Source organism: Macrobrachium nipponense, chromosome 33 (assembly GCF_015104395.2).
Source record: "Macrobrachium nipponense isolate FS-2020 chromosome 33, ASM1510439v2, whole genome shotgun sequence".
Classification (NCBI taxonomy): domain Eukaryota; kingdom Metazoa; phylum Arthropoda; class Malacostraca; order Decapoda; family Palaemonidae; genus Macrobrachium; species Macrobrachium nipponense.
The window spans coordinates 32515471-32539161 of NC_087219.1; the positions used below are offsets into that span (position 1 = coordinate 32515471).

At 45.9% G+C, this 23691-nt stretch overlaps 1 protein-coding gene across 1 annotated transcript in view; it reads left to right on the forward strand.

The window, feature by feature from the left end:
* Nucleotides 1-317: 317 nt before the first annotated feature.
* The window catches only part of LOC135202723 (E3 ubiquitin-protein ligase HERC2-like), a 50793-nt gene continuing 27419 nt past the window's right edge, over nucleotides 318-23691 (forward strand). The window contains exons 1-6 of the mRNA XM_064232196.1: nucleotides 318-509; nucleotides 771-902; nucleotides 1586-1682; nucleotides 2651-2761; nucleotides 2984-3223; nucleotides 4009-4217. Coding sequence (XP_064088266.1) covers nucleotides 336-509; nucleotides 771-902; nucleotides 1586-1682; nucleotides 2651-2761; nucleotides 2984-3223; nucleotides 4009-4037 — 783 coding nt within the window. The 5' untranslated portion in view covers nucleotides 318-335 and the 3' untranslated portion in view covers nucleotides 4038-4217. The remainder of the gene's footprint in view (nucleotides 510-770; nucleotides 903-1585; nucleotides 1683-2650; nucleotides 2762-2983; nucleotides 3224-4008; nucleotides 4218-23691) is intronic.

Here is a 23691-nt window from a genome sequence, read left to right on the forward strand (position 1 = left end):
AACAGAGGATGGAGAAGTGTATGTTTGGGGCCGTAATGATCAAGCTCAGTTGGGAGACTCCCCTCACGCAGCTGTGCCAGAACCATCCCTTCTCTCTGCTCTTCAAGGCAAAAGTATTATTGGCATTGCTTGTGGGCCCATCACAGGTATGTTACTTGAAACAGCATTTTGAAAAAAACATTTTTGATGTAAATAAACTTTGTATATGGTTTTGTGTTTTTTGTTACCAATAGATCATCTGAAACTGTTATCATTAGGAAGTTTTTTAATACTCTTTTTTAAGAGAGCTATAAGATCCCAAAATATTTTTTCAGACATTTGCATGGAGCACCAAGATGTCATGGTCTGTGTCCACACGAATGCCTTATGTTGTTGAAGTTTGCGAAGAAACATTTGTGAAGCTGAATGACCTTTTAGCTCGCGTTGGAGAAGGTCTTGCAGACGATCGCATTCCATCACAGGAGCAAGAGTGCATGGTTGTTGCTGGGTTGAACTTGCTCAGATTGCAGGTAATGAAAAATTTGAAATATTTTACGCTTGAGATATTGGAAATTACCCAGGTTTCAGTAGAAGGGTATGCAGCAGTAATTAGTGGACTGTAATTAGCTGTATACTTTCATGATGTATGAATTCACCTTCTATCATTTTAGTAACTGATACCTTTGTAATTAAGTGAACTATAGGTAGTACTGTATGTTATCATTGCCTATAGTAAAAAAAAAAGAGTTCACATATCTAAATGTTTTTCCATTTTGATATATTTTTTCCAGTTACATTCAGCAGTACAGAATCACACAGATGTGGAAAGTATAGGACTTCGGGTGGGTTCTTTTCTCCTAGGAAGCTTGAAGCAACGAGTTGTCAATCTTGCAAGCAGTTCTGGAGTTTTGCCTACAATTCAGGTATGTTGTGTCACAGTGTGTATGTTTACCTCAGTAGGTAAAAGGGAAGATTTAAATTTGTTCACAGAACAAATCAGCCATTGCTTCAGTGAACATGAATAATCTTTGACTACTTTGATTTAAATTTTTTAATCCTTTACAAAGAAATATTTCTTTATGAATTTATAGTGTCTGGAAATTCGATATAAAGAATGGACATTGTTTCCATATTTTGTAAAATGGAAACAAAGTTCATTTATCCTCACATGTCCCTGTTATGATACATGTATTGGAGAGGGACCATTGTGAGTGACAAATGAGCATCATAATACATGTTCAGCCCATCGAACCAAGATGTTGAGGGATATTGTTGTCAAAGCATATAATGAAAGCATCTCTCTCTCTCTCTCTCTCTCTCTCTCTCTCTCTCTCTCTCTCTCTCTCTCTCTCTCTCTCTCTCTCTCTCTCTCTCTAGCCCTTGTAATAAAATCATAATGCTATGGCAAGAGTGTGATGTAAGGCATTTAAAACTTTTGTAAAAGTATCTGAATAGCAAGGTTGTTGCATGGTGAAATAAATGATATGATCTCTGTGGTAAGGGTGTTTTAATAGACTTTCAGTGGTAGGTCTTTTATTTTTTCAAATTTAATATGTATCAGCAGTTTTCCTTTAATTTAATATTCTTTACTCACTCTCTCTATAAGGGAGCTGCCCAAGCAACATTACAGACAGGCTGGTCTATTTTGCTGCCAACAGCAGAGGAACGGGCCAAAGCGCTGTCTTCTCTCCTTCCTAGCACAGGTAAGTGTTTTTTAGGGATGATATAAAGTAAAATACTGAATTGCATAGTTTTTTTGGGTTCTGAATTCAAGGTATGCAGTTTTATGGTGTGCTTTCATTCCCCTGAAGTGAAGTTTACAAATTTAGTAAGAAAATAATGGCATTTTAGTAGTAATTTTTGCATTGATAGACAAAGTAATCCAGGAAAAATGTTGAAGGGCCAATTAAGAATGAAAGAGATTTGTTTATGTTATTACTACAATATAGTGAAGGGCATAAGTAAGCCAAATCAAAACTGAAAGCCAGTATGATTCCATAGTCATTTCATACAAAATAAGAAAATTGTTCTTGTAAGCTTTTGTTGAATTGTTGTAAGGTTCTGTATATCTTTAAAATGAATGATCATGTATATGTTGTAAGATACTGATAAGCTTAGGAAGGTTTTTTTCTAATTCCATTTAGATCATATGTCTTTTTTATTGTACACATAATGTCAGACTTCTAGACTGGAATGGTCCAGTTTTCCATGCTTCAAAGTTCTATAGAAATTTCAGTGATTGGATATTGCTACAAAGGTTGTATAGATCAGTTAGAGTGTGTGGTAAAGTGTTTAGATTGAGTTGAAAATCTTCTCTTTGTACAAATAGGAGAGCAAGGCGTGTTTGTCTCCATGTTATTTTTTTATGACAGCAATAAATTTCATTAATAATTTGAATAGTAATGGCCATGTTTATTGAATTTTCCAGTTTTCAGTATTTTACTTCCTTTCTTGTGTTGGGGTACTGTGCTGAGAGCTTTCACTATTTTCTTGTGCTGTTATTTTCCTCAGAAAGGAGAGTGCAGTTTTGTGAAAGAACTTACTTTTTCATATCTTTGTGTTAAAAGGGCTTTAGGGAAAGATTAGTGGTGGTTGCATTTCATGAACTATGGTTCAGTTGGTCTTAAATTTTACAAACGTTCACATTACTGATCAGTGTTCTTTTTTCTAGGATCTGATATATCCAGCATGAGCTCAGGCCGGCGTTTTATGATTGACCTTCTGGTCTCAAGTCTGATGGCTGATGGTGGCTTAGAAATGGCTCTTAATGCTGCTATCAAATGTAAGTGAATTTGTCTCTGAATTAGGTGTTCATTTTGACCAGTTCTTATATTTTTTCTGTGTTAATTTTGTTACTACCATGAATATTATTAATGTATTAGATTGTAATTACTGAGATAATACATTATGAATGTTGCATGAGGTATTTCATCACAAGCATTAAAGTTTTTTTAGACTGTACTATTATTGATATATATTTAAATTTTGTATATTACATTCAAAGTTGAGGTCCAGGAGGCTGAATGGAGTGAGAAGAACAAAGTCATACAAAGCAGTACCATAAGCAGTACTAACAGCATCGGAGGATCTAACGTTAGTCCCAGGAAAAATATGCGAGACACTCCCTCTGCTCGACGCTCTTGCGACAATTCCATGTCAGACGACCAGTCTGCAACGTTACCATTGCTACATCTTGTCAGACAGTTGCTGAGAAATGCATCTACAAACACTAATGAGATTGCAGGTTAGTATTTGTTTCTAAGTGTCTTGTAGTTTATGGTCCTCTCTGTACATGTGAGAGAAGACAGTTTTAATGCTTCTTAGTCTTACTGATGCCATTATGGCAAAATAATAACATGCTGCTAAACATGTTGAGAACTTTTAGCTCATTGCACAGGTACTGCTAAAGGGTAGAATGAGGTTAATCTGCACATGTCCCTCCCTCCAAGGTACTCTTGGATAAAGTATACAACCTGTAATCCTTGTTACTTGCGGAAAACTGTTAGTAAAAGGCTATTGAATCTCCAGAATGCATTCCAAATCTGTTGCAACAAAAAGCTACAATAGCTCCTTTTTAAAAAAGCTAATGAGGTAAGGATGTGATATATGAATGGGCATTAACAAAATGCTAAAGTATTACATATGTGAAGAATGAAGTTAAATGAGAGTAGAGAGTTCACACTACACGACTGCATTTTCATATTAGCAGTTTTTAAAATATATAGTATCTAATTAACCCTATTGTAAAATGAATGGCAAAAATAGATGTCACATTAACTAGTTATAAAATACCCCTGAAATATTGCAGTGTGTTTTTTTTTATTTAATTGAAGTTTGAGATCATTAAGTAAATTTAATGCTTGTATATAAGAATTTAATTATTTTTATGGCTACAAGGCAGAACCTGTCTATTTCTGTATTGTTTTATACAGATTTCAAAAAAAAAAAAAAACGTTTGCATGTTAAAGTTGTATTTTATAATTTTTGAATGCAAGTGAGGTATTTAAAAATAAATTTACTCGTTTTCAGGCTATTGCACCAGAACAACATGTCTATGATCTCGTCAGCAGTATTAGTAGATAGTCATCATGAGCGGAGTGGTGGGCTCACTGGTGCGGTTTCAGGAACTGTTGGAGAACTCTCTCCGTCCATTCAGCTCCTCCTTAGATTTCAGAGACTGCTTGTCAGCCATCTTTTCCCAGTGGAGTGCAGTGTTTCTCCTAAACATGCCTTACAAGGTATGATCATACTGTAGATATATTTTTTACATTGCAGTGGCTTGTCAGCATAGCAGACCCCAACTTATCAGAATTCAGTTTAACAACTGCTAGGCTGTTTTAAGAATTATGTATTTCTCTTGAATGGTAAGAGTTTCAGCATAGGTTAGTTTAGGCTGTAAATTAGATGGATTTACTGTTGGTTGTAGAATGACTTAAATGTTCAAATGAGGGCTGTATAATAGGTATTTGTTACATATCAGATGTTGCTGATTATCCAAAGGGCAAGGGCCCCTGATATACGTATATGATTACTTGGTGTTATTTTCTGCCCTTTACTTTTCATCCATTCACTTTGCTATGTTTCTGTACCTGCCCTACTTTTATGCATGACACTTACCTGGCAGGTATATTTATAGCTATATTCTCTGTCGCACTGGCAGAAATTTTCAAAACTCGCGGCAACCGCTAGTTTACCGGTAGTTCAGGTGATCACACCCTGCTCCCGTGGCGCTGGCGCTTGGAAACCATTCCCATATTCATCAGATTTTCTCTGTCAGCCGAACCTTCAACAAACGTTGTGGGTTCCCTGCTAGATTTTCGATCTCGTTTGCCGACTTTTCTGCTTTTGACTGCTGTATTGGTATCATATTGGAACGTTGGCTGTGCAATCGCTTTTTTGGATTTTCCTTAGAATATGTCTGATTCCGGTATTGTGTTTAGAGTGTGTGTGAAAGAAGGGTGTGAAGTAAACTACCGAAATCTTCGGTAGACCCTCATACTGTGTGTAAGAAGTTTAGAGAATTTGTGTGTACTTGGGAGAATAACTGCGATGAGTGTGAGAATTGACTGAGAAAGAATGGGAAAACTCTCACTAAGTATGTTGAACGATTGGAGAAAAAGATCGTGTTAGGAGATCATTGTCTCGGAGTGAAAGATCGGGTTCTTCTAGCAAAGCTGTGAATGAATCTGTTACTGTTCCTTCTCCAGTTCCTTCTCAAGTTAGAACCTGTAGCACCTTCTCCCACAGGTTTCACCTGCACCCGCTGTGGATCTGAGGAGATGAAGGATTCCCAATATGTGAAAAGTGTTTGCTGCCCTTGCTTCGATGGGCGATCAGATTCAGCGATTAAAACTGATCAAGTGGGTGTATTTAATGTTGTTAGTGACAGTGTGTGTGAGGGGGTGGCCGACCGTCTCTCTCGTGCTCATAGACCTAGAACCGCTTCCAAGCTCCCAGACCCAAGGGAGAAGGAAAGTCGACAGTCGAAGGGAGGCGAGAGGGGTTTTCACACGGTCAGTCGTCCCTTCAGGACAGTCCTGTTGTTGCGTCCCAGGCTGCAGCAGTACGCCAAAAAAGAAAAAAAGGCGTTACTGGGAAGTGTTTGTCCTCCTCCGATAGCTCTTCGTCATTTAGGAATGGCGCTATTCGGAGGAATCGCGTCCCCTCAAGAGGACATTGAGACCACCCGCGTCTCAGGATGCACGGCGCTCTGCTCAAGAAGGATGGAGTAGTCCCGAAATTTTTTCGTCTAGTGCGGATGAGGACGCAATCCCGTCAAGAGGAAGAGAAGAAATCTTTCGAGAGAGGACGCAGGACGTTCGTTTGGCGGCTTTTTCTTTTCTCCAGTTAGAGATTCTCCCCCTTCGTCGGGTGTTTCGTTCCCCTTTCTCCTCTCCGTCTCGTAGACCTCAGGACCGCTCGCCTCTCGCGTCCCAGTCCTTCCCGTCTTCGTTCTCCTCCGTCTCGTTCGATCCTTCAGGAAGTGGATCGGCCTACTAAGAAACTTTTTTGGAACGGATACGCAGGGAAGTTGGCTGATACTTGTCAAGTCTTGGGAAAAAACACCTCCCGATCAGTCTTCTCCAGACGTAAAAGACGAGTTTCTTCCCGTCAAGTCCAAATTCCCAAGGGGGGGGGGGGGGAAAGGACTAAGGACAAGAATTTGCCTCCTTCCTCTTGCCTTCTAAGTCTCGGAAACAGGACGCAGTTTTTCCGTTTTCGAAGGCAAGACGGCGCTCAACAGCACAGGACGCAGGACGCAAGAGGAAACGAGAAGAACGTCGGATGGACGCAACTCACTCCGTTGGATGCAAAGACCTAAACGGCAGGACTTCGACTTGCCTCCTCTCGACCAGACCGGGACGTATTTCGTCAGGACGCAATCCCTCAGACCTCATTCCAGCAAGCAAGTCTTGGAGGCGGACTCTGCTTGTAGTCCTGGATCAGGACTTGGGCATCCAGGATATTCTTCAGCGGACAAGAGGAAGTGGAAGACTTTGTTTCTGATGAAGAGAAAAATGCTGAAGCTCCAATCATCGGACTATAAGAGACTGACGACTTGCCTCCTGTCTCTGTTCGAGGGGGAGTTTCAAACCTACAGCCCCATTGTCTCCCCTTTCGCAGTACCACTAGGACCAAAACCCCGAAGAAGTCCTCCTTCTTGAAGATGACACTCTCCATCACGGACAAGAAAGCTCTTACGTGTGTTAACGCTTGGTTGAAGGAAAAGAGGGAAGCAGGTAAGACTTCTTTTTGCTTCCTCCAGCCAAGTTGGCGGCGAAGTCGGGTTGTGTGGTATTTAGCCTACGGGGGAAAGTCTTGATCTGGGAGTTCCTGCTGCCTCTTACCCAGGGGACTTCTCAATATCGTCGACAGTGCTCTTAGACATTCCTTACACAGCCAAGATTTGGTGGACCTCTTCGGAAATTTGACCATCTTTGCTGAAGGGTATTTTTTGTACCTTTGAAGTTTTCAAACTTCCTCGACTAGTCTTGGGGCTTTGGCTCGTACCTTGCAAGATAAAGGCTCTTCTGAGAATGGAAGTTCCTAGGAGTATTATGTCCTGTAATGGACAAGGCCCTGAGAGATGGGCCGCGAACGAGCTAGCATCCCTCTTTATGGTAGGGGTTCTGAAGAAGAGGACCCTGCTGTGCTCGTTTGCAGCCAAGGGAGTGTCGAACTCTCAGAGGCCGAGTTGGTTTTCTCCCCACTCTCAGGGCAACTTTTTCCATCGGAGATCATTAAGGACATCTCCCCTTTCGCTCACTCAGAAGGCAACACACGGACCTTCTGACTTCGTCAGTGAGGAAGTACTTGCCTCCAAGCTTGTGAAGAAGAACACAAAGGAGTCAAGACCCGATCTCAGCAGCTCCCTTTTGTTTGGGGTAGACCGTTCTCTTGCCCCTCCTTTAGAGGAAAAAGAATGCCTGCTAAAAGAGGATCGAAACCTACAAACAAACAATGATTCTCAAGTCCTCCAGACTACAGTTGGGGCCAGACTCCTGGGGATTTTGGGAAGTTTGGCGAACGAAGAAGGAGAGCGGATTCCTGGTCCGTCAGTGTAGCCCAGGAAGGTTACAAGATCCCCTTCCTAAGAAGCCACCTCTTACCACCTCTCCAAGAGCCCTCGGGGCTCATTACAACGACTTAGAGAAGAAAGAGGCACTGTGGGAGCAAGTCTTCACCATGCTCAGAAAAGGGGCCATAGAACCATGTTCATGGACCACTCGTCACCATGGTTTTACAACCGTCTTTTCCTGGTGCCGAAAGCTTCGGGTGGATGGAGGCCAGTACTGGATGATGAGCCATCTGACTTGTTTCGTGGAGAAGACCAAGTTTACGATGGAAACGAACAAACACCGTGCTGGCAGCAGTGCGTCCAGGGGACTGGATGGTGGACCCTGACCTTCAAGATGCATATTTCATATTCCATCCATCCAAGATATGGGAAGTACCTAAGGTTCGTGATCCAGAACAGGGTCTTTCAATTCAGGGCCCTTTGCTTCGGGCTTTGCACAGCGCCACAGGTTTTCACGAGGATTATGTCGAATGTGGCGAGGTGGCTTCACCTATTGGGATCAGAGCCTCACTCTACCTAGACGATTGGTGATAAGATCCCAGTCGAGACAACAATGTCTGGAGGACTTGAAATTAACCTTAAGTTTGACAAAGAATTGGGGTCTGATGGTAAACCTAGAAAAGTCGCAACTGATCCCCAAACACAGGAAACTAGTCTATTTGGGGATTCTGATTTCCTCAGCGACTTTTCAGGCTTTTGTTCCATCCCCCGACAGGCAAGTCCTATGCCTTCGGGGAGGTGCAACCCGCCTTCCTAGAGCTTCCTAGAGAAAGACCAATGCTCTGCGAGAAAGTGGATGAGCTTGCTGGGGACACTCTCTTCAAATAGAGCGTTTGTTTCTCTAGGAAGGCTTCACATGAGACCCTTGCAGTTCTTCCTGAACGAAGTCTGGTCAAGAAAAATTGCAACTGGACTCTTTCCTGTTTCAAATTCCCATCGAGATCAAGGAGGAATTGGAGTGGTGGCTAACTCTGGAAAAAAGTTAGCAGAGGGTACATCGCTCCAACAGAAGAACCCAGACCTAGTGTTGTTCTTCCGATGCCTCGGACCGCAAGCAGGTTGGGGAGTGGACACTAGGTCCTCAAGAAGCGTCAGGCCTCTGGAACAAAGAGGAAGCATCTTGGTATACAAACAGGAAGGAACTGATGGGCGATTTTCTTGGCTTTGAAGGCGTTCAAGGTCTTGATCCGCGACAAAAGTAGTACAGATCAACCGCGAGAATACCACAGCTCTGACGTATCTCTGCAAGCAAGGAGGGATTCATTCCTTATCTCTGTGCAATCTGGCGAAAGAAGTCCTTCTTTGGGCAGAGAAAGAGAATGTCACCTGCTCACCAGGTTCATTCAGGGGAAGGAAGAACGTCAGAACGGGACCTGCTGAGCAGGGAAGTGGGCAACTACTTCCGAAGGAGTGGATTGCTGCATCAAGAGGTATGCCAGAGCTGTGGAAACTGTGAGGCCGTCCGGTAGTGGACCTTTTGCTACTGCGATGACGAAGAGATGCCAGCCTACTGCGCTCCAGTCCCAGACTTTCAAGCAGTCGCGGTGGATGCCTTCCTGTTAGATTGGACGGGTCTGGACGCTTATGCTTTTCCTCGTTCAAGATAGTAGGAAAGGTCATGAAAAAAAAGTTCAGGGAGAGTTACGGGACAAGACTCACTCTCATAGTTCCCTACTGGCCGGCCCAAAATTGGTTCACAGAGGTACTGGAATGGTGGTGGACACACAAGAACACTGCCCGCAAGAGTAGATTTACTCAAACAACCTCACTTCGACAGGGTTTCACAAGAACCTCCTCGCTCTGGGTCTGACTACGTTCAGACTATCGAAAGACTTGTCAGAGCGAGGGGGTTTTCTAGAGCAGCGGCCAAAGCAGTGGCTAGAGCGTGAAGAACCTCCACCATCAAAGTGTACCAGTCGAAGTGGGAGACCTTCCGTAAGTGGTGCAAGAAGCAGAAGGGTTTCTTCATCCAGTACCTCTGTGACCCAAATTGCGGACTTCCTCCTGTATTTGAAGAAGGAAGTAGGTTTGTCGAATCAAACTGTCAAGGGGTACAAGGAGTATGCTGGCTGCTGTGTTCAGACACAGAGGCTTAGACATTTCCAATAACTTGGATCTTAGAGAACCTCCTCAGGTCTTTTTGAGACGAAGAAGTGTCAATGCAGAGCCCCCCCCTTCTTGGAATTTAGATATTGTCCTGAAGTTTTTAGTTACTGAACAAGTTCGAGCTCTAAGAAATGCATCTTTGAGAGATGTCTCGAAGAAGACCATCTTCCTAATTGCTTAGCTACAGCTAAAAGAATTAGCGAACTTCAGGCAATCAATAAAGAAATAGGCTGGCTGGAAAACACAACAAGGCAGTGTGGCACTTTCCAGGAAGAAAAAACCCATCTAATCCTTGGCCAAGATCCTTTGAAATTATGGGTCTTTCTGACCTTGTGGGGAGTCAGGAACAGGAATGGTTCTTTGTCCAGTAAGGGCTTTACGTCATTACGTGGAAAGAACCAAAGATATTAGAGGGGGACCATCAGATCCCTTTGGTGTTCAGTGAAAGAGCCAAATAGACCCATGACGAAAAAATGCTATCGCCTTTTTTCTCAGAGAATTAATTAAAGAAGCACATATGCTTTGCCAAGAGGAAAACTTTGGACTTACTTAAAGTCAAGGCGCACGAAGTGTTAGAGCGGTAGCTACGTCCAGTGGCGTTCAAGAAAAATATGGCCCTCAACGGAAATAATAGACGACGACCATATTGGAGGACAAATTCAGTTTTTTCAAACATCTAACTCACCTGGTAGTTATATATATAGCTTACGGTCCCTGACGTCACGGCAGAATTTCAAACTCGCGGCAATCGCCGATTGGGTAGTCAGGTGCACCACCTGTGCGCCCTCTACCAGGTACGTAGCACCATACCAACTATTCCTCAGATCTTCCCTGGCCGCCGCTACGGTGACATCGTTGGAAAACTTCGCTCGTTATAGCCCGTTTGTCTTTTGCAGTATTATTTGGTGAAGTACACTTTGGCTTTGTTTGGCTTTCGCTTGATTGGATTTTGATTTCGTTTCGATATTGTTGGTTTGACCTTTGCTTGTTTTTGATCTCTCTTTTGATTTCTCATCATGTCTGATTCTGCTTCAACAAGTTGAGAATGTGTGTAAAGGTTGCAAGACAAAAGTAGACTTGCTAAATCATCTTTCGATCCGCATTCTATTTGTAGTAAATGCAGAGGAAAAGTTTGTTGAGATAGGTGATAGATGTGATGAATGTGTGGGCTTGCCTGAGACTGAATGGATTGAATATTACCGCTATGTGCGTAAATTAGAGAAGGATAGGATAAGGAGAGCGAAGAAGACCTTGTCTCGCTCCTCCATAGACAGTCAAGGAATAGATAGTTCTCTATCCCTCGATAATCCTATTGATCCTCCTCCTGTTGTATTCATTACCAAATCCAGTTTCAGAAACAGGTAAAAGTCCATCATTACAGGACATGATGACGGCCATTCAAGCCCTTGGTCAACGGGTAGAATCCCTGGCACAAGACAGGGATAAATTATGGTCTTAATAATTGAGAGATATTAAAGTGAATAGTGAAAATTAGTGCAAGTGCAGTGGAGGGTGCGGCCCCGCTCGGACTTGTCGTGCTCCTAGTCCTACCACCTTTCCAAGCTCACCAACCCCTTGTGAGAAGGAAAGTCGACCGACGAAGGGAGGCGAGAGGTTTTAGCTCCCGGCATCGGTCGTCCCCATCGAGCGTACCTGAGACGATCCCCAGGACGCTCACCCTCGCTATAGGAAAGGCGAGGTTAAAGTGTTTTCTTCGTCTTCTGACGACGCCAGTACCCAGACGGGGCTGGCGTCAGACTTCTAAATCCAGACCCATTAAAAGGAAAATTCCCAGGACGCCGAGCGTCTTGATACTGGACGCCAGGAGGAAGATATACGTCAAGAGCGTCCAGGATGTAGTCATTGGAGCAGCCCCGAGCGCTTCCTTCAGGTTTCCGATATTTGCTCTCCTACCAAATTAAGACGTAAGACGTCGCACAGGCGACCATCGTCTTTGGTAGGAGGCAAGGAAATATTGGAAAGGGGGAAACCTTCGGTGCAAAACTGCAACTCCGGATCGTTTTCTCTTTCGATTCCGATGCTTGCTCTCCTGCCAAATCAAGACGCATGATGTCGCACAAGCGGCCGTCGTCTTTGCAGGAAGTAAGGAAGGATTCGGACGAAGGGAGACTTTCGGTGCGTGCTACAACTCCTGTTCGCTTCCCTTTCGTCTCCGATGTTTGCTCTCCTACCCAATATAAGACGAAGATACCGCACAGGCGGTCGTCGTCTTTGGTAGGAGTAAAGGAAGCATCGGACGATTGGATGCCTTCAGTGCATGCTCCTGCTCCTCCTTCGGATTGGCGTTCTTCAGGCCTTTCATCTCAAAGACGAACAGAATGAAGAGAGAGAGATTGACTTGCAACTTCTCTAGTCTGTTCCCAGCAGCAAGAAGCTCCACAGTTTTCCGTACTGCAAGATTTTAAGCAGAAGAAACTCTCCTCTCTTATGCAGTCATATCAACCTGCTACTCTTACTGTTAAAACGCCAGGACGAAAAACGTTTTAAAGCACGACGACAGGACGGAAAAACGTCTTGAAAACAAGGACGCCAGGATGAAAACATCTTGAAGCAAGACAGCAGGACGAATAAGCGTCTTGAAGCAAGACGCCAGGACGAAAGAAGTCTTTGAAGGAAGACACCAGGACGAAAAAACGTCTTGAAGCAAGACGCCAGGACGAAAAAAACGTCTTGAAGCAAGGACGCAACGGGACGAAAAACGTCTTGAAGCAAGACGCCAGGACGAAAAACGTCTTGAAGCAGACGCCAGGACGAAAATCGTCATGAGACAGGATGCCGAGACTCCAGGCATCAAGAAACTGGACAGCAGGATGCACAAACGCAACATGACATCGCTACAATCAGTGTGTCTCAATCAGAAGAAAGGAATGAAGACATCCCCCATTCTTCCTTTTGATCAGATGCAAGTCGTTTCCGAGGAAGAATATCAAACAGATCTACAACCTTCAGCAGATCTTAAAAGGCTTATGAAAGTTTTTGCGGAACTTTTTCCAGAAAGTTTTGTGCCAGCTGCCCCCTCGTTCTCCACCTTCAGAGTTCACTTTAGGGAAGGCTTCTAAAAGAATCCGACTTACGAAGATGATTATCGCGCTCTTCGAAAGAAAAGAGCCTTGAATTAATTGAGGAATGGATGGACTCTAAGAAAGACAGGGAAAAACAGCTTTCTTCATTTCCTCCGGGCCAGATTAGCTTCCAGATCCAGCATCTGGTACGACACTGGAGAAGTCCTAGGTTTTTGGGAGTTCCAGCTTCTTCCCATGGGGACTTCTCTAGTCTTGTGACTCTTCTCGTCGGACGGCCATGGGGAAGACGAAAGTGTTTTGGTCTTCCTCTGAAATGGACCACCTCCTCAAAGGGATTTTTAGAGAGCCTTCGAAGTCGTTAACTTCCTAGACTGGACCTCTGGGTTCGTTAAAGGGAAAGAAAATTGAAAACTTGAAGTCTACCAAAACGGAAGAACTCGGTTCACCTTATGTCATGCATTGACAAAGCGCTTCGAGACGGGTCGAACGAGCTAGCAGCCCTTTTCTCAGCTGGAATCTTGAAGAAAAGGGCCCAATTTTTGTTCTTTTCTTTCGAGTGGAGTAACGCTCAACTCAGAGAGCGGAACTGCTTTGTTTTCGCTCCCCTTTCGACTCATCTTTTTCCGCATAGTTTGGTAAAAGAAGTATCCTCAGCTCTGACTCAAAAAGCGACACAAGATCTGATGACTAAAGCAGCAAGGGAAGGAGTTGTTCCGTCAAGTTTGCAGGACAGGAAACTTAAAGTAAACACTCCTCTACCACGTAGTTCTCGGCCCTTTCGAGGTAGATCCTCAGGAGAGGGAAATGCAAGACCTATTACAAAAAAACTCCAAGAAAGGAGGCTTCAGAGGAGGAAGTAATAAAGTCTGACAAAGTTCTTCTTCAGACAGTGGTAGGAGCCCAGACTCAAAAAATTTGGCTAAACAAAGGCATGGGAGGGAAAAAGGGAGCAGATCCTTGGTCTATTCAGCTTCTCAAAGAAGGATACAAGATCACCTTTCTGGAAAAAACCCCCTTAGCAGAAAAGACCGATCGATCTGTCAGCCAAGTACAGAGAGGAGTCCAAGACTCTAGCGATACAAAACAAGAGGTTTCTATGCTAATTCGAAGGAAGAGCAATAGAAAGAGTTCAGAACCTGGAGTCTCCGGGGGTTTTACAATCGAGTATTCCTGGTCCCCAAGAACTCGGGCGGATGGAGACCGATTTTGGACGTGAGTTCCCTGAATTTTTTTGTGAAGAAAACAAAATTCACTATGGAGACAACGAAATCAGTTCTTGCTGCAGTCAGACGAGACGACTGGATGGTTTCGTTGGATCTCCAGGATGCTTATTTTCACGTCCCGATCCACCCAAACTCCAGAAAGTACCTAAGATTTGTTTACAAGACAGAAACATTTCAATTCCGAGCTCTTTGTTTCGGTCTAAATACCGCACCTCAAATTTTCACAAAACTTATGAGCAACGTAGCAGCAATGCTACACAAGAAACGCATCAGAGCCTCATTGTATCTGGGACGATTGGGCTCCTCCAGAGCCCATTTCCTACGCCACCAACTGTTCTGGAGAATCTTCAGGAAAAAACAATTCGATTATCAGAAAGACCTATGGCCTTTCTGATAAAACCCACCAGAAATCGCCCAACTGAATCCCATCCCAGGAAATCTTGTACTTGGGGATGAGGGAATTCCAGAGTCATGTTTTGGTTTTTCGGGCTTTTCCGTCCACATTGAGAAACGGAACCAAGCTTTAGAGAAAAGAAGAAACTTCCTAAAGAAAAACAGAAGTGCTCTGGCGCATCGGGAATGGATGAGTCTTGCTGGGGACCTTTTCCTCGCTAGAACAAAAGTTTTGTCTCCCTTGGGAAGACTGAAACCTACCGCCCTTGCTTTGCCAGTTTTCATCTAAATCAGCATTGGGACAAGAAGAAGACCCAACTAGAGTCAATGTGTATTCGCTGTTTCGAACGACATGAAACCCTACTATTACAGTGGTTGCGGAACGATCCCGTCAGATCCAGGAAGGCCTCTCCCTAGAGCAGAGGAACCCCAGACCTAGTGTTGTTTTCCGACGCCTCCCGGACTCGGGCCTGGGGAGCAACACTGGCGGAAGGGAAGTTAGAAAGTCCTCGGGGCTTTCTGGAAACAAGGAGCAAGTAAAGTTCCACATCAATCTGGAAAGAATTGACTGCAGTTTTTCCCTAGCTACTCAAGGAATTTAGAGCAAGCGTAAGTCCGGAACAAAAGTGGTACAGGTCAAACTCCGACAACACCAAGAAAACGGCGTTGGCCTACATCAAGCAAAACAAGGCGGGAACTCACTCAGTCTCTTCTATACAGAGCCAGCAAGAGGAAACTAGCTCCCTTCTGGACAAAAGGCACAAAAAACGTGATTCTGGTAACAACACAGCTTCATTCAGGGAGAAAAGAATGTGAGGACAAGACATTCCTGGAGCAGGAAACAGCAAGTCCTTGCACAACAGAATGGACTCATCCATCAGGAAGTTTGCAAGAGTTATAGGGCGAATCTGGGGGGGCCCTTGCCCTTAGCTAGATCTCTTTGCAACAGGCGCAGACAAAGAACGGATGGAGACTTAACTGTTCTCCCAGTCCCAGACCCCGAAGCAATCCCCACATAGATGCGTTTCCTTCCTGAAATTGGGACACATCTAGACGTGTACGCCCTTTCCCCCATTCAAAGTGGACCACAGAGTGTTACAAAAGTTTGTGGACTCACGAGAAGGAACCAGGATGACTCTAGTTGGCCACCCTTCTTGGCCGACGAAGAGAATGGGTTCACAGAGGTACTGGAATGGATGGTGGACACCCCCCAAGAAGCCCTTCCGTATTAAGAGTAGACTATTACTTCAAGAAACAGCCCCACTTGGACAAGGTATCACCAAAACCTCCAAGATCTTCAGCTAACTGCCTTCAGACTAGCGAAAAACTCACAAGAGCTAGAGGATTTTCGAGGGAGGGCAGCGAGTGCAATTGCAACGAGCAAGGAGGTCTTCAACCATTAAGGTATACACCAAATCGAAGTGGGAGACTTTTAGAGGATGGTGCATGGGAACCAACTCTATTTCCTCTTCCAGTAACCATCTGTGGACCTCAGATAGCAGATTTTTCTGCTATACCTCAAGAAGAGACGGTGAACTTTTCTTTTTGCTTTCTACTATCAAGGGTTTATCAGGAGCATTGCTAGCAGCTGTCTTCCAGGCATAGAAAACCATTAATCTGATCTGATAATAAGGATCTACAAGATCTTCCCTTAGATCCTTCGAGACAACTAGGAAGGGAAAGAATACAATCCTCCAGCATCTTGGAATGTTGGATGTAGTTTCCCTCAAGTTTCTCCATGAGTGACAGGTTTCGAACCCTTACAGGAAACATCCCTTAAGGACCTCCACCATGAAAACTCTCCTTCCTGATTAGGCCTAGCAACAGCAAAGAGGTCAGCCGAAATCCATGCCTTCAGCCAAAAAACTGTAGGTTTCAGACAGGGCAAAAGCCTATCTGCTCGATACCAGTTGGGATTCCTAGCCAAAAACGAACGCCCCTCTCAAACCCTGCGGCCCAAAGTCATTCGAAATTCCGAACCTCTCGGATCTGCACGGGTTGAGGAAGTAGAGAGAGTTCTTTTGTCCGGTAAGGTCTCTGAAGGCATTACTTGGCAGAGAACGAGGACAAATAAAACGTGGCACTTCAGAAGGGCTTTGGTGTTCGGGTCAAGAAACCCTCCCTCTTGCAAATGTCGAAGAATGCGCTATCCTTTTTTATAAGGCAATTGAATTAGGGAAGCGCATTCAGCATGTTACTAGAAAGGCAGATATGAAGTCTGCTTAAAAGTTAAGCACCACGGAGGTTAGAGCTGTAGCAACAACCTCGGTAGCATTGTTTAAACAAAACTAGATCTCTTCAAGAATAAATCCTGGAACGCAAACATTCTGGTAGGTAGCAAGTCAGTTTTTTGAGTCCGGGCACTATCTTACGCAAGTGCCAGAAACTTTGTATGACAAGAACCCTGCTACACCGACTGGGTCCGTTTGTTAAGCAGCTCTTTCAGTAGTGGGAAAAGGGTCTACCCCTTAAAACCCATAATCCAATACTTCTTTTGTTTCTTCTCTTGGAACTATTTGAAAAGTTATGGTTGGTTTGTTTTGGAGGACTGGATGCAGTCCCTGTTCCACAATCACTTGATCTTTAGTCAGGTCATCAACTTGTTTCCTTAGTAGTGACCCGGAACCAAGAGTATTGTAGGGAGTCCTTAGCACATTTAGAGGTTTGACCGGTTGACAAGTCTCCAAGAGGTCTTCAGCCCCGTGGGTGGATCGCTGGACTCCTCATAAATGGGAAAGCAGACACAATGAGACAGGATATCATTTAAAGTCAGCTTCCTTAAACAAAAAATGGTAACGAACCCGTAAGTTTTGTTTTTTTTAAATTAACCTACTTATGTCCAATTCCAACGATTGATAGCTGTTTTTTGACCCTCCCACCCACCCCCAAGGATGGTAATCAGCTATATATATAACTACCAGCGGTGAGTTTAGATGTTTGAAAATGATTATTTTCATGATAACAAAATAAATTTTTGAACCATTACTCACCTGGTAAGTTATAGATAATTAAATTCCCCACCCTCCTCCCCTCTAGAAAACTTATGTTGGGCATGGAAGATCTGAGGAAAATTAGTTGGTTAATGGTTGCTACCGTACCTGGTAGATGGCGCACATGGTGGTGCACCTGACTACCCAATCGGCGATTGCCGCGAGTTTTGAAAATTCTGCCGTTGACGTCAGGGACGTAAGCTACATAATATAACTACCAGTGTTGAGTATGTTCAAAAAATTTATTTTATTCATGAAAATAACATTTTGCCTACCCATTATTGAAGAGACGTCCAAGACAACTTTTGAACATAATTGTCAAACGTTGGGCCCAGGTATGTGTCCTCAGGTTGCAGTATTGGGCCAAATGGATTTTCCAACCCCATAACCTACTAAACATGCTAGGTGTTTTTAATTGGAGGTTATAGGTTTTATTTTTACTGGTTGTCTGAGAGGGTATTACTACCCACCTTCAGTCTATGATGTTAGGTTGGTTAGGTGTTGGTCTATTGGTTGTGTGTGTTTTGTTTCAGGTGGTACTAATAATTACTAGGCTATGGAATGCCCGTGGTAAGAAGAGGGCTTAGGGTTTTCTGTCAACACATTCGAGTTTTTTTTCCTAGTTTTTCTTCTCTTTCCTTTTATTTTCTTTCCACGTTTTCTTTTCTTTCTTTCTCTCTCTCTCACTTTCACCGTTTTCAGTTTCCTTTCACTTCCTCTTCTTCTCTCTTTCCTCTTCTTGTCTCTTTCTCCCTCCCTTTCTTTCCTTCTTTTTCAATCAATTTCTCCACTTCATTTCTTCTTTTCTTTCACTCCTTTCATTCTCTTTTTCTTCCACCACCAACAGGCATCTTCTTCACTCTCTTCGTTTTTCTTTCACTCAACTTTCTCTTTCTGGTCTCTCAAACGTCCATTTGGTCAGATTCCTTTTAGAGGCTTCTTCAACAAATAGGTCACGTCCTAGTTGAGAGCTACCTAAGGTTAAAAGCAGGGCTCAGAGCCTTAGCAGGACCTTTAATGGAAGTCACCTACCTTAGCCCAGGTAAGGAACCAAGGAGTAGAATAATATTTATTATTTGTTTCCGTATCGTAGAATTTACAAAACCATCGGTCCCCTTTAACAATATGGAAGTAGCTAAGCGGCAGCTGGAACAACGGTCGTAAGCTTTCGAACAAGTGGGGAGAACGGTAGTTAACTGCGTTGTGCCGGACAGTCGCGCGCCGCGCCGGACTGGGAGGTAAACAAAATCAACTTTTGCTTTCGGCGCGGTGGGGTGTGAACGGACGTGTTTTCGTCATCGCTCTTTCTGACCCGCTTAATCGTCGTATTGCTTTGTTTATTATTGTGTTTTCTACTAATGGTTTTGGTTTGACTTGAAAATGAAACTGTAAAGTACAACTGTTTCAATTTTCAATTACTTAATTATGAACCCTTGAATTATGTCGCGGTATTGGCCTGAGGGGCGGGCGCGCTCGCGCCGAGTTCATGTAATTTGGGCGAAAGGGTGTAATTGAAAAAAGGTAAAGGTACTGTTTTTTCATTATAGTTTTTGCCATGTGCTGTTCGTTTACCGAGAGTGTTGAGTGCGCTCGGCACGAACTTTTAATTTTGTATATAGAAATGCAAATGAAAGTGGATTCGCAATTGCAATATTCTTTTCATTTTCATTTATTGGTTGCATGAATTTGAATCTGGATCAATTTTCGTTCTTACCCTGGGAATTTGATCCATTACGATTTTTTATGTGAAAATGAAATCGCAGTGCCCAGTATTCTTCTTTTCATTTTTCCATAGTAATATTTTATGATAGCAATTCATATTAATTGGATCAAGTTTCCGTTTCTTACCCGGGAATTGATCTTTTCTCCTTTAAGTTTCTATGAAGTTGGAATCGCAAAGGGCAGTATTTCTGTTTCATTTGCATATTACTTTTCACCTGCTGGTGCGGGGGTGGGGGAAGCAAAGGGTCTGCCAGGAAGTTTGGTTTAGCCGATTTCTTTCGTCTTTCCTTCCGTGCCCCCGCTCAGCTTCTTCATTGTATTTTTGTATGTGTGGGGGCTTCCTTGCGTTCGGGGTGGGGCAATGTCTTCCCCGCTCGGATTGTTCCCCCCGTGCGTGAGGGAACCCCTCTTACTAATCTATCTATGTTACCGCAGGTGCTACATACCGTGGGGAGACGACCTTGAATGTAGAATGTAGATCCTCACGAGGTTTTGTACTCGTTGTCGTGGGGCGAGAGGGTTTCTCCCGCAACGAGCCCTGTGTTTAACGTGTAATTGCATTCGTCAGAAGGCGCAGTGGGTGCCTGTACGAGGACACCAAGAAGTCATCGGAAGTCCAGTGACTCCTTTTGGTAACGGACGTCCCAGTTGTAACTCGGGGTTCTTTCGGTTTTCCAGCTCTGGTGGGTGGGGTTTTCCTCTCCCCCCAGGGCGCGAGGAAAGCCCCTGCCCCCTAATTAACCCGACCTGTTGCTTCCCGCAGGTTTGCCATCAGCGAAGGACGTACCTGGGACAGGTTGTGGAGAGTCGCTGGGAACCTGCAGTGGGGTTTGATTCAGCGGTTGGCGGGGTCGGCAGTGGGTCACTCATGATTACGGTAACCAACCCTACAACAACCAAATCTCCGACCAGCCAAAATCATATGAGATGTCAGACCGCACATGGGTGGTTTACCACACCACATGTCATGTCGGTAAACAAACCCACGGCTGCCAATCCAGAACCAATTCCTGCCGTGCCAATCAGGGACGGTGCCACCCGCCACCTGGGTTCTTTGTATTGCCCGACCCCGGACTGCCGCTGCCCAAAGGAGTACCCCCCTTGGACCTGCCGCCAGTGCCGATTGGATGACGGTAGCTGCCAGATCAGTGGACGCCTCCTGTCTCTTCCTGTGGGTAACCATGCCGTGGGCCTGCCGTACCTGTTGCTGTCCCCAGTCGCTCATTCCCTTATTTCAGATCAGGTGCCTGTCTGCTCATTCACTTTCAGAATTGTTGCCTTGCGGTTTCCTGGACCTCCGTTTCTGTTGTTCCTGCTGTTGGTGATGCTGTCCACAGTCCTCAAGGTCACCCACCCTGCATTTCCGGACAGCGGTGCCACAGAGCGGGCCCTGTTGCTTCGGCAACCTGCCCCGGTCCCTCCCTCCGGATTGGAAAGACTTCCTGACGTCTGTCCTGCGGAGCCTGGCGAAGAAGACCCTTCCCCACTTGGACTTCTTTAAGGCCAAACAGCCGAAGAAGTGAAGAAGGTTGCCTCCTTCCCCCTATAAGAAGACCTCCTTCGGGATCTTCTAAGGGGCCCGGCTCGCTCAGGCGAGCTGGGGGAGCTCTTCTTTCTGGTTCCTCCCTGTTCCTTTTTCTTCGGGAACGGGGCCCGTCCGCTTCTTTGCCAAAGCAAATGAAAGTCGACGAGGGACCAGAAGGGCTACCAGCCTTCGGGCTGGTGCGGGTCCTCTAACCTGGGTGCTAGCGGGTCTGCCGCTAAACCAGGTTCCGTCTCGGTCCGCTTCTCGTTCGAGAGAAAGCACCGAGTTGGACTGCTCTTCCAAGAAGACCGTCCAGCCCAAAGTTTTTTGAACCGCCCGAGCTCGCACTCGCCGGTCAAGACAAGGCGGCGCGGAGGCAGAGAAGACTGGCGATGAGTCTGTTGCACACGACTCCTCGCCCAGGGCCAGTGGACGTCTCCTCGCAGCGATCAACCTGGCTGCTCTCGGGCTAACGGTTGACCCCGGTCCCGCTGATCAGCCACGGGTTGAGGGCGGAGGAAGGAGTCCCCCGCGGCCCACACCGCCGGTAACCAAGCCACTGGCTCTTTAACCAGCGACTCGGACGCGCCGAGAGGAACGCTGGCCTCCGGTTCTCGACGCGACCACAGAGCCTAGCAGGTCACACCGTCCCGAACCGCTCCCGATGGGACCGGGCGGTAGCTCTTCCTCTCTCTCCTCACGGTGACCAGCGGCAGGCTCGCCTGACGCTAGAGATCGGTCCTCGACGTTCTCATGCCGAGCCAATCGCCCCAGGCGCATAGCGGTAAGGGCTAGGCCTGCTGCGCGAGCCGTCACCGCGGGATCAGTTTGACGATCAGCAGCAGCCCTCCACGCACGCTGGGTCCCTGCCAGCGGAGCGAGGGGGGAGGGGGGAGCGTCAGGTCTGCCTCTCCCATAACCGGGTTGAGGCGAGGTTAAGGGGGTCCCCGGCGGCCGTCGGTACCAGCCACGGCTGGTACCAGCTGGCTCGACGCGTCCGGAATTGGAGGGCTCGCGCCGGTTCCCTCACCGTGACAGCGGAGCCTAGCAGGGTAACCAAAAGAAAAAAAAACATAACCAACAATCCCGAGACCTGGGACCGGGCCGGCTCCCATCGGGGACCGGGCGGAGGGGTACGGTAACCAGCAAACAGCATCAGCCTGGACGCTAGAGATCAGCGTCGACGTTTCTCAGCCTCAAAGCCAACCTCTCTGCCTCAGGCGAGCGGCAAGGCTAGGCCTGCTGCTCGATCGCCCAACCGCCGGCATGGGTTTGACGATCAGCAGGCAGCCCTCCAAGCACGCTGGTCCTGCCAGCGAGCTAGGGGGGTAGCGTCAAGGTCCTGCCTCTCCATGTAACCTTCAACCTCCATTCGGGCTACGCCGGGTAGGAAGCGACGGTACCTTATGAGTGATCGCGAGAGGTGGGCGCCGCTCGCGACCCCCGATTGACGCCGTATGGAACCAGGCACGGTTCTAGGACCGACCAGGGACCATACGCGCAATTAGCTTGGAGGCGGACCGTCAGGGGTCTGCCGCTCTTCCTCCTTCTGAAGGAGGAGTATCTAGGGGATCTGTTTTTCTTGTTGGAGGGACTGGGAACTGGTCCTACTTCCGCAAGACGCGGTTACTCCCGAGATACAGAGGAAATTTGCCAGAAGTCATTAAGCTGATTCGTCAGCATAATGACCCTGCGGAAGGTATTGCCTAGCCGCCCACCCCCAGCCAGAGCCCACGTCTCTGCTCCGAGTCGTTTTGGGGCCCGGAGGACAAACCCAAACCGACCGGGTGGGTCTGCCGCGATCGGAGCTTGACCGATTCTTGTCTCGAACCATGTTTCTCGTTCTCCGGACAAGAAGGCTCTCTTCAGTTCTGGCCCGGTATCGATTCAAGCTACTTTCCACCTCCTCTAACTGCGACAGCGGCGTTTTCTATCGTGTCTTCGGACACCGTTATTTCTTTAAATTACTCCTTCGGTCCTCCTGAGAGGGTTTTCGGACCCCTCGACCGGAGGACTGGGCAATGAAGTCGGAGGACGGTATCGGGCTCTCTTCCTGTCAGGTGGTTTCGATTCAGTCCCACCCCAACCCAGACGACGTTCACAGTGGCGTGGCAGACCCTATTACCTACAGTGAGGAGTTCGTAACCCTCCGCGGGAAAAACGTTTTCTTTTTTCTCCTGACGATACGTTTTTCCCAGACTCTGAGAGGCCAATCGCCGCAAGGCGATTGGCGCTCCTTAACTCTTCTCCAACTAGCTAGTTCCACTGGGAAGGGCGAGGCGCGGAGTGTATCCAATTCCTTCCCCATTCCCTCTGCTCCTTACAGGATACGAGGGAAAGGGGAAGGATGGATCCCGACAGAGATTTTTTCTTTTAGTAAGGATCCCATCGTTCGGGACTGCGCTTAACCGGGGGGACCCTTCGGGTCCCTACCTGAACGTTTAAGCCCCGGTCGTTGAGGAGGAAGCCTGACTCCATTCTCGATTTTCTAACGGGGAATCGAGAGGACCCACCAGCCGATATCGTTTGAACGAATTCGGTGGGGGTTTTCGCAGGACTGCTTTAGGACAATTCTAACGGAATTTCTAGCGCATTCAGAGTGTTTCGAGTTTTTTTTACGATCTTCAAACACTTAACGCGAGACCTACGGTGGTCCAAAAGAATTGAGCGAGACGAGAATCCCCGATATTGTTACAAACAACCGATAATCGGGAAACCTCGCCCTATGCTCGACAAATTCCTGGAATTTCTAGCATTGTTTTGGAAGAAGACCTGCTGATGAAAGAAACTATCTCACAGTAATGGCCGGAACCAACCTTGGAATAGAGGGAAGATCTGGACGGGAATATCCAGTTTGGATTGAACTATCGTCGTTAGTATTCTGTTCACCATTTTTTTTTTGAAAGCTTTTCCTTCGAGGAAGACTCTCCCTCACTTCTCTTTGATAGAGAACGAAGGTGGGGGTCGATCTCCAATCCTTATTATTTTGTTTTCTTGAAGGAAAGAATTTAGGATGGAGATCGTTGGTTCAGGAATCCTACCCAAATATACTACGTATATTAGAACCTCAGAGACCCTGATTCTGCTAAGCACGTTGAATTGTCCGAGGGGTTAGGCGGCATATCCTAGT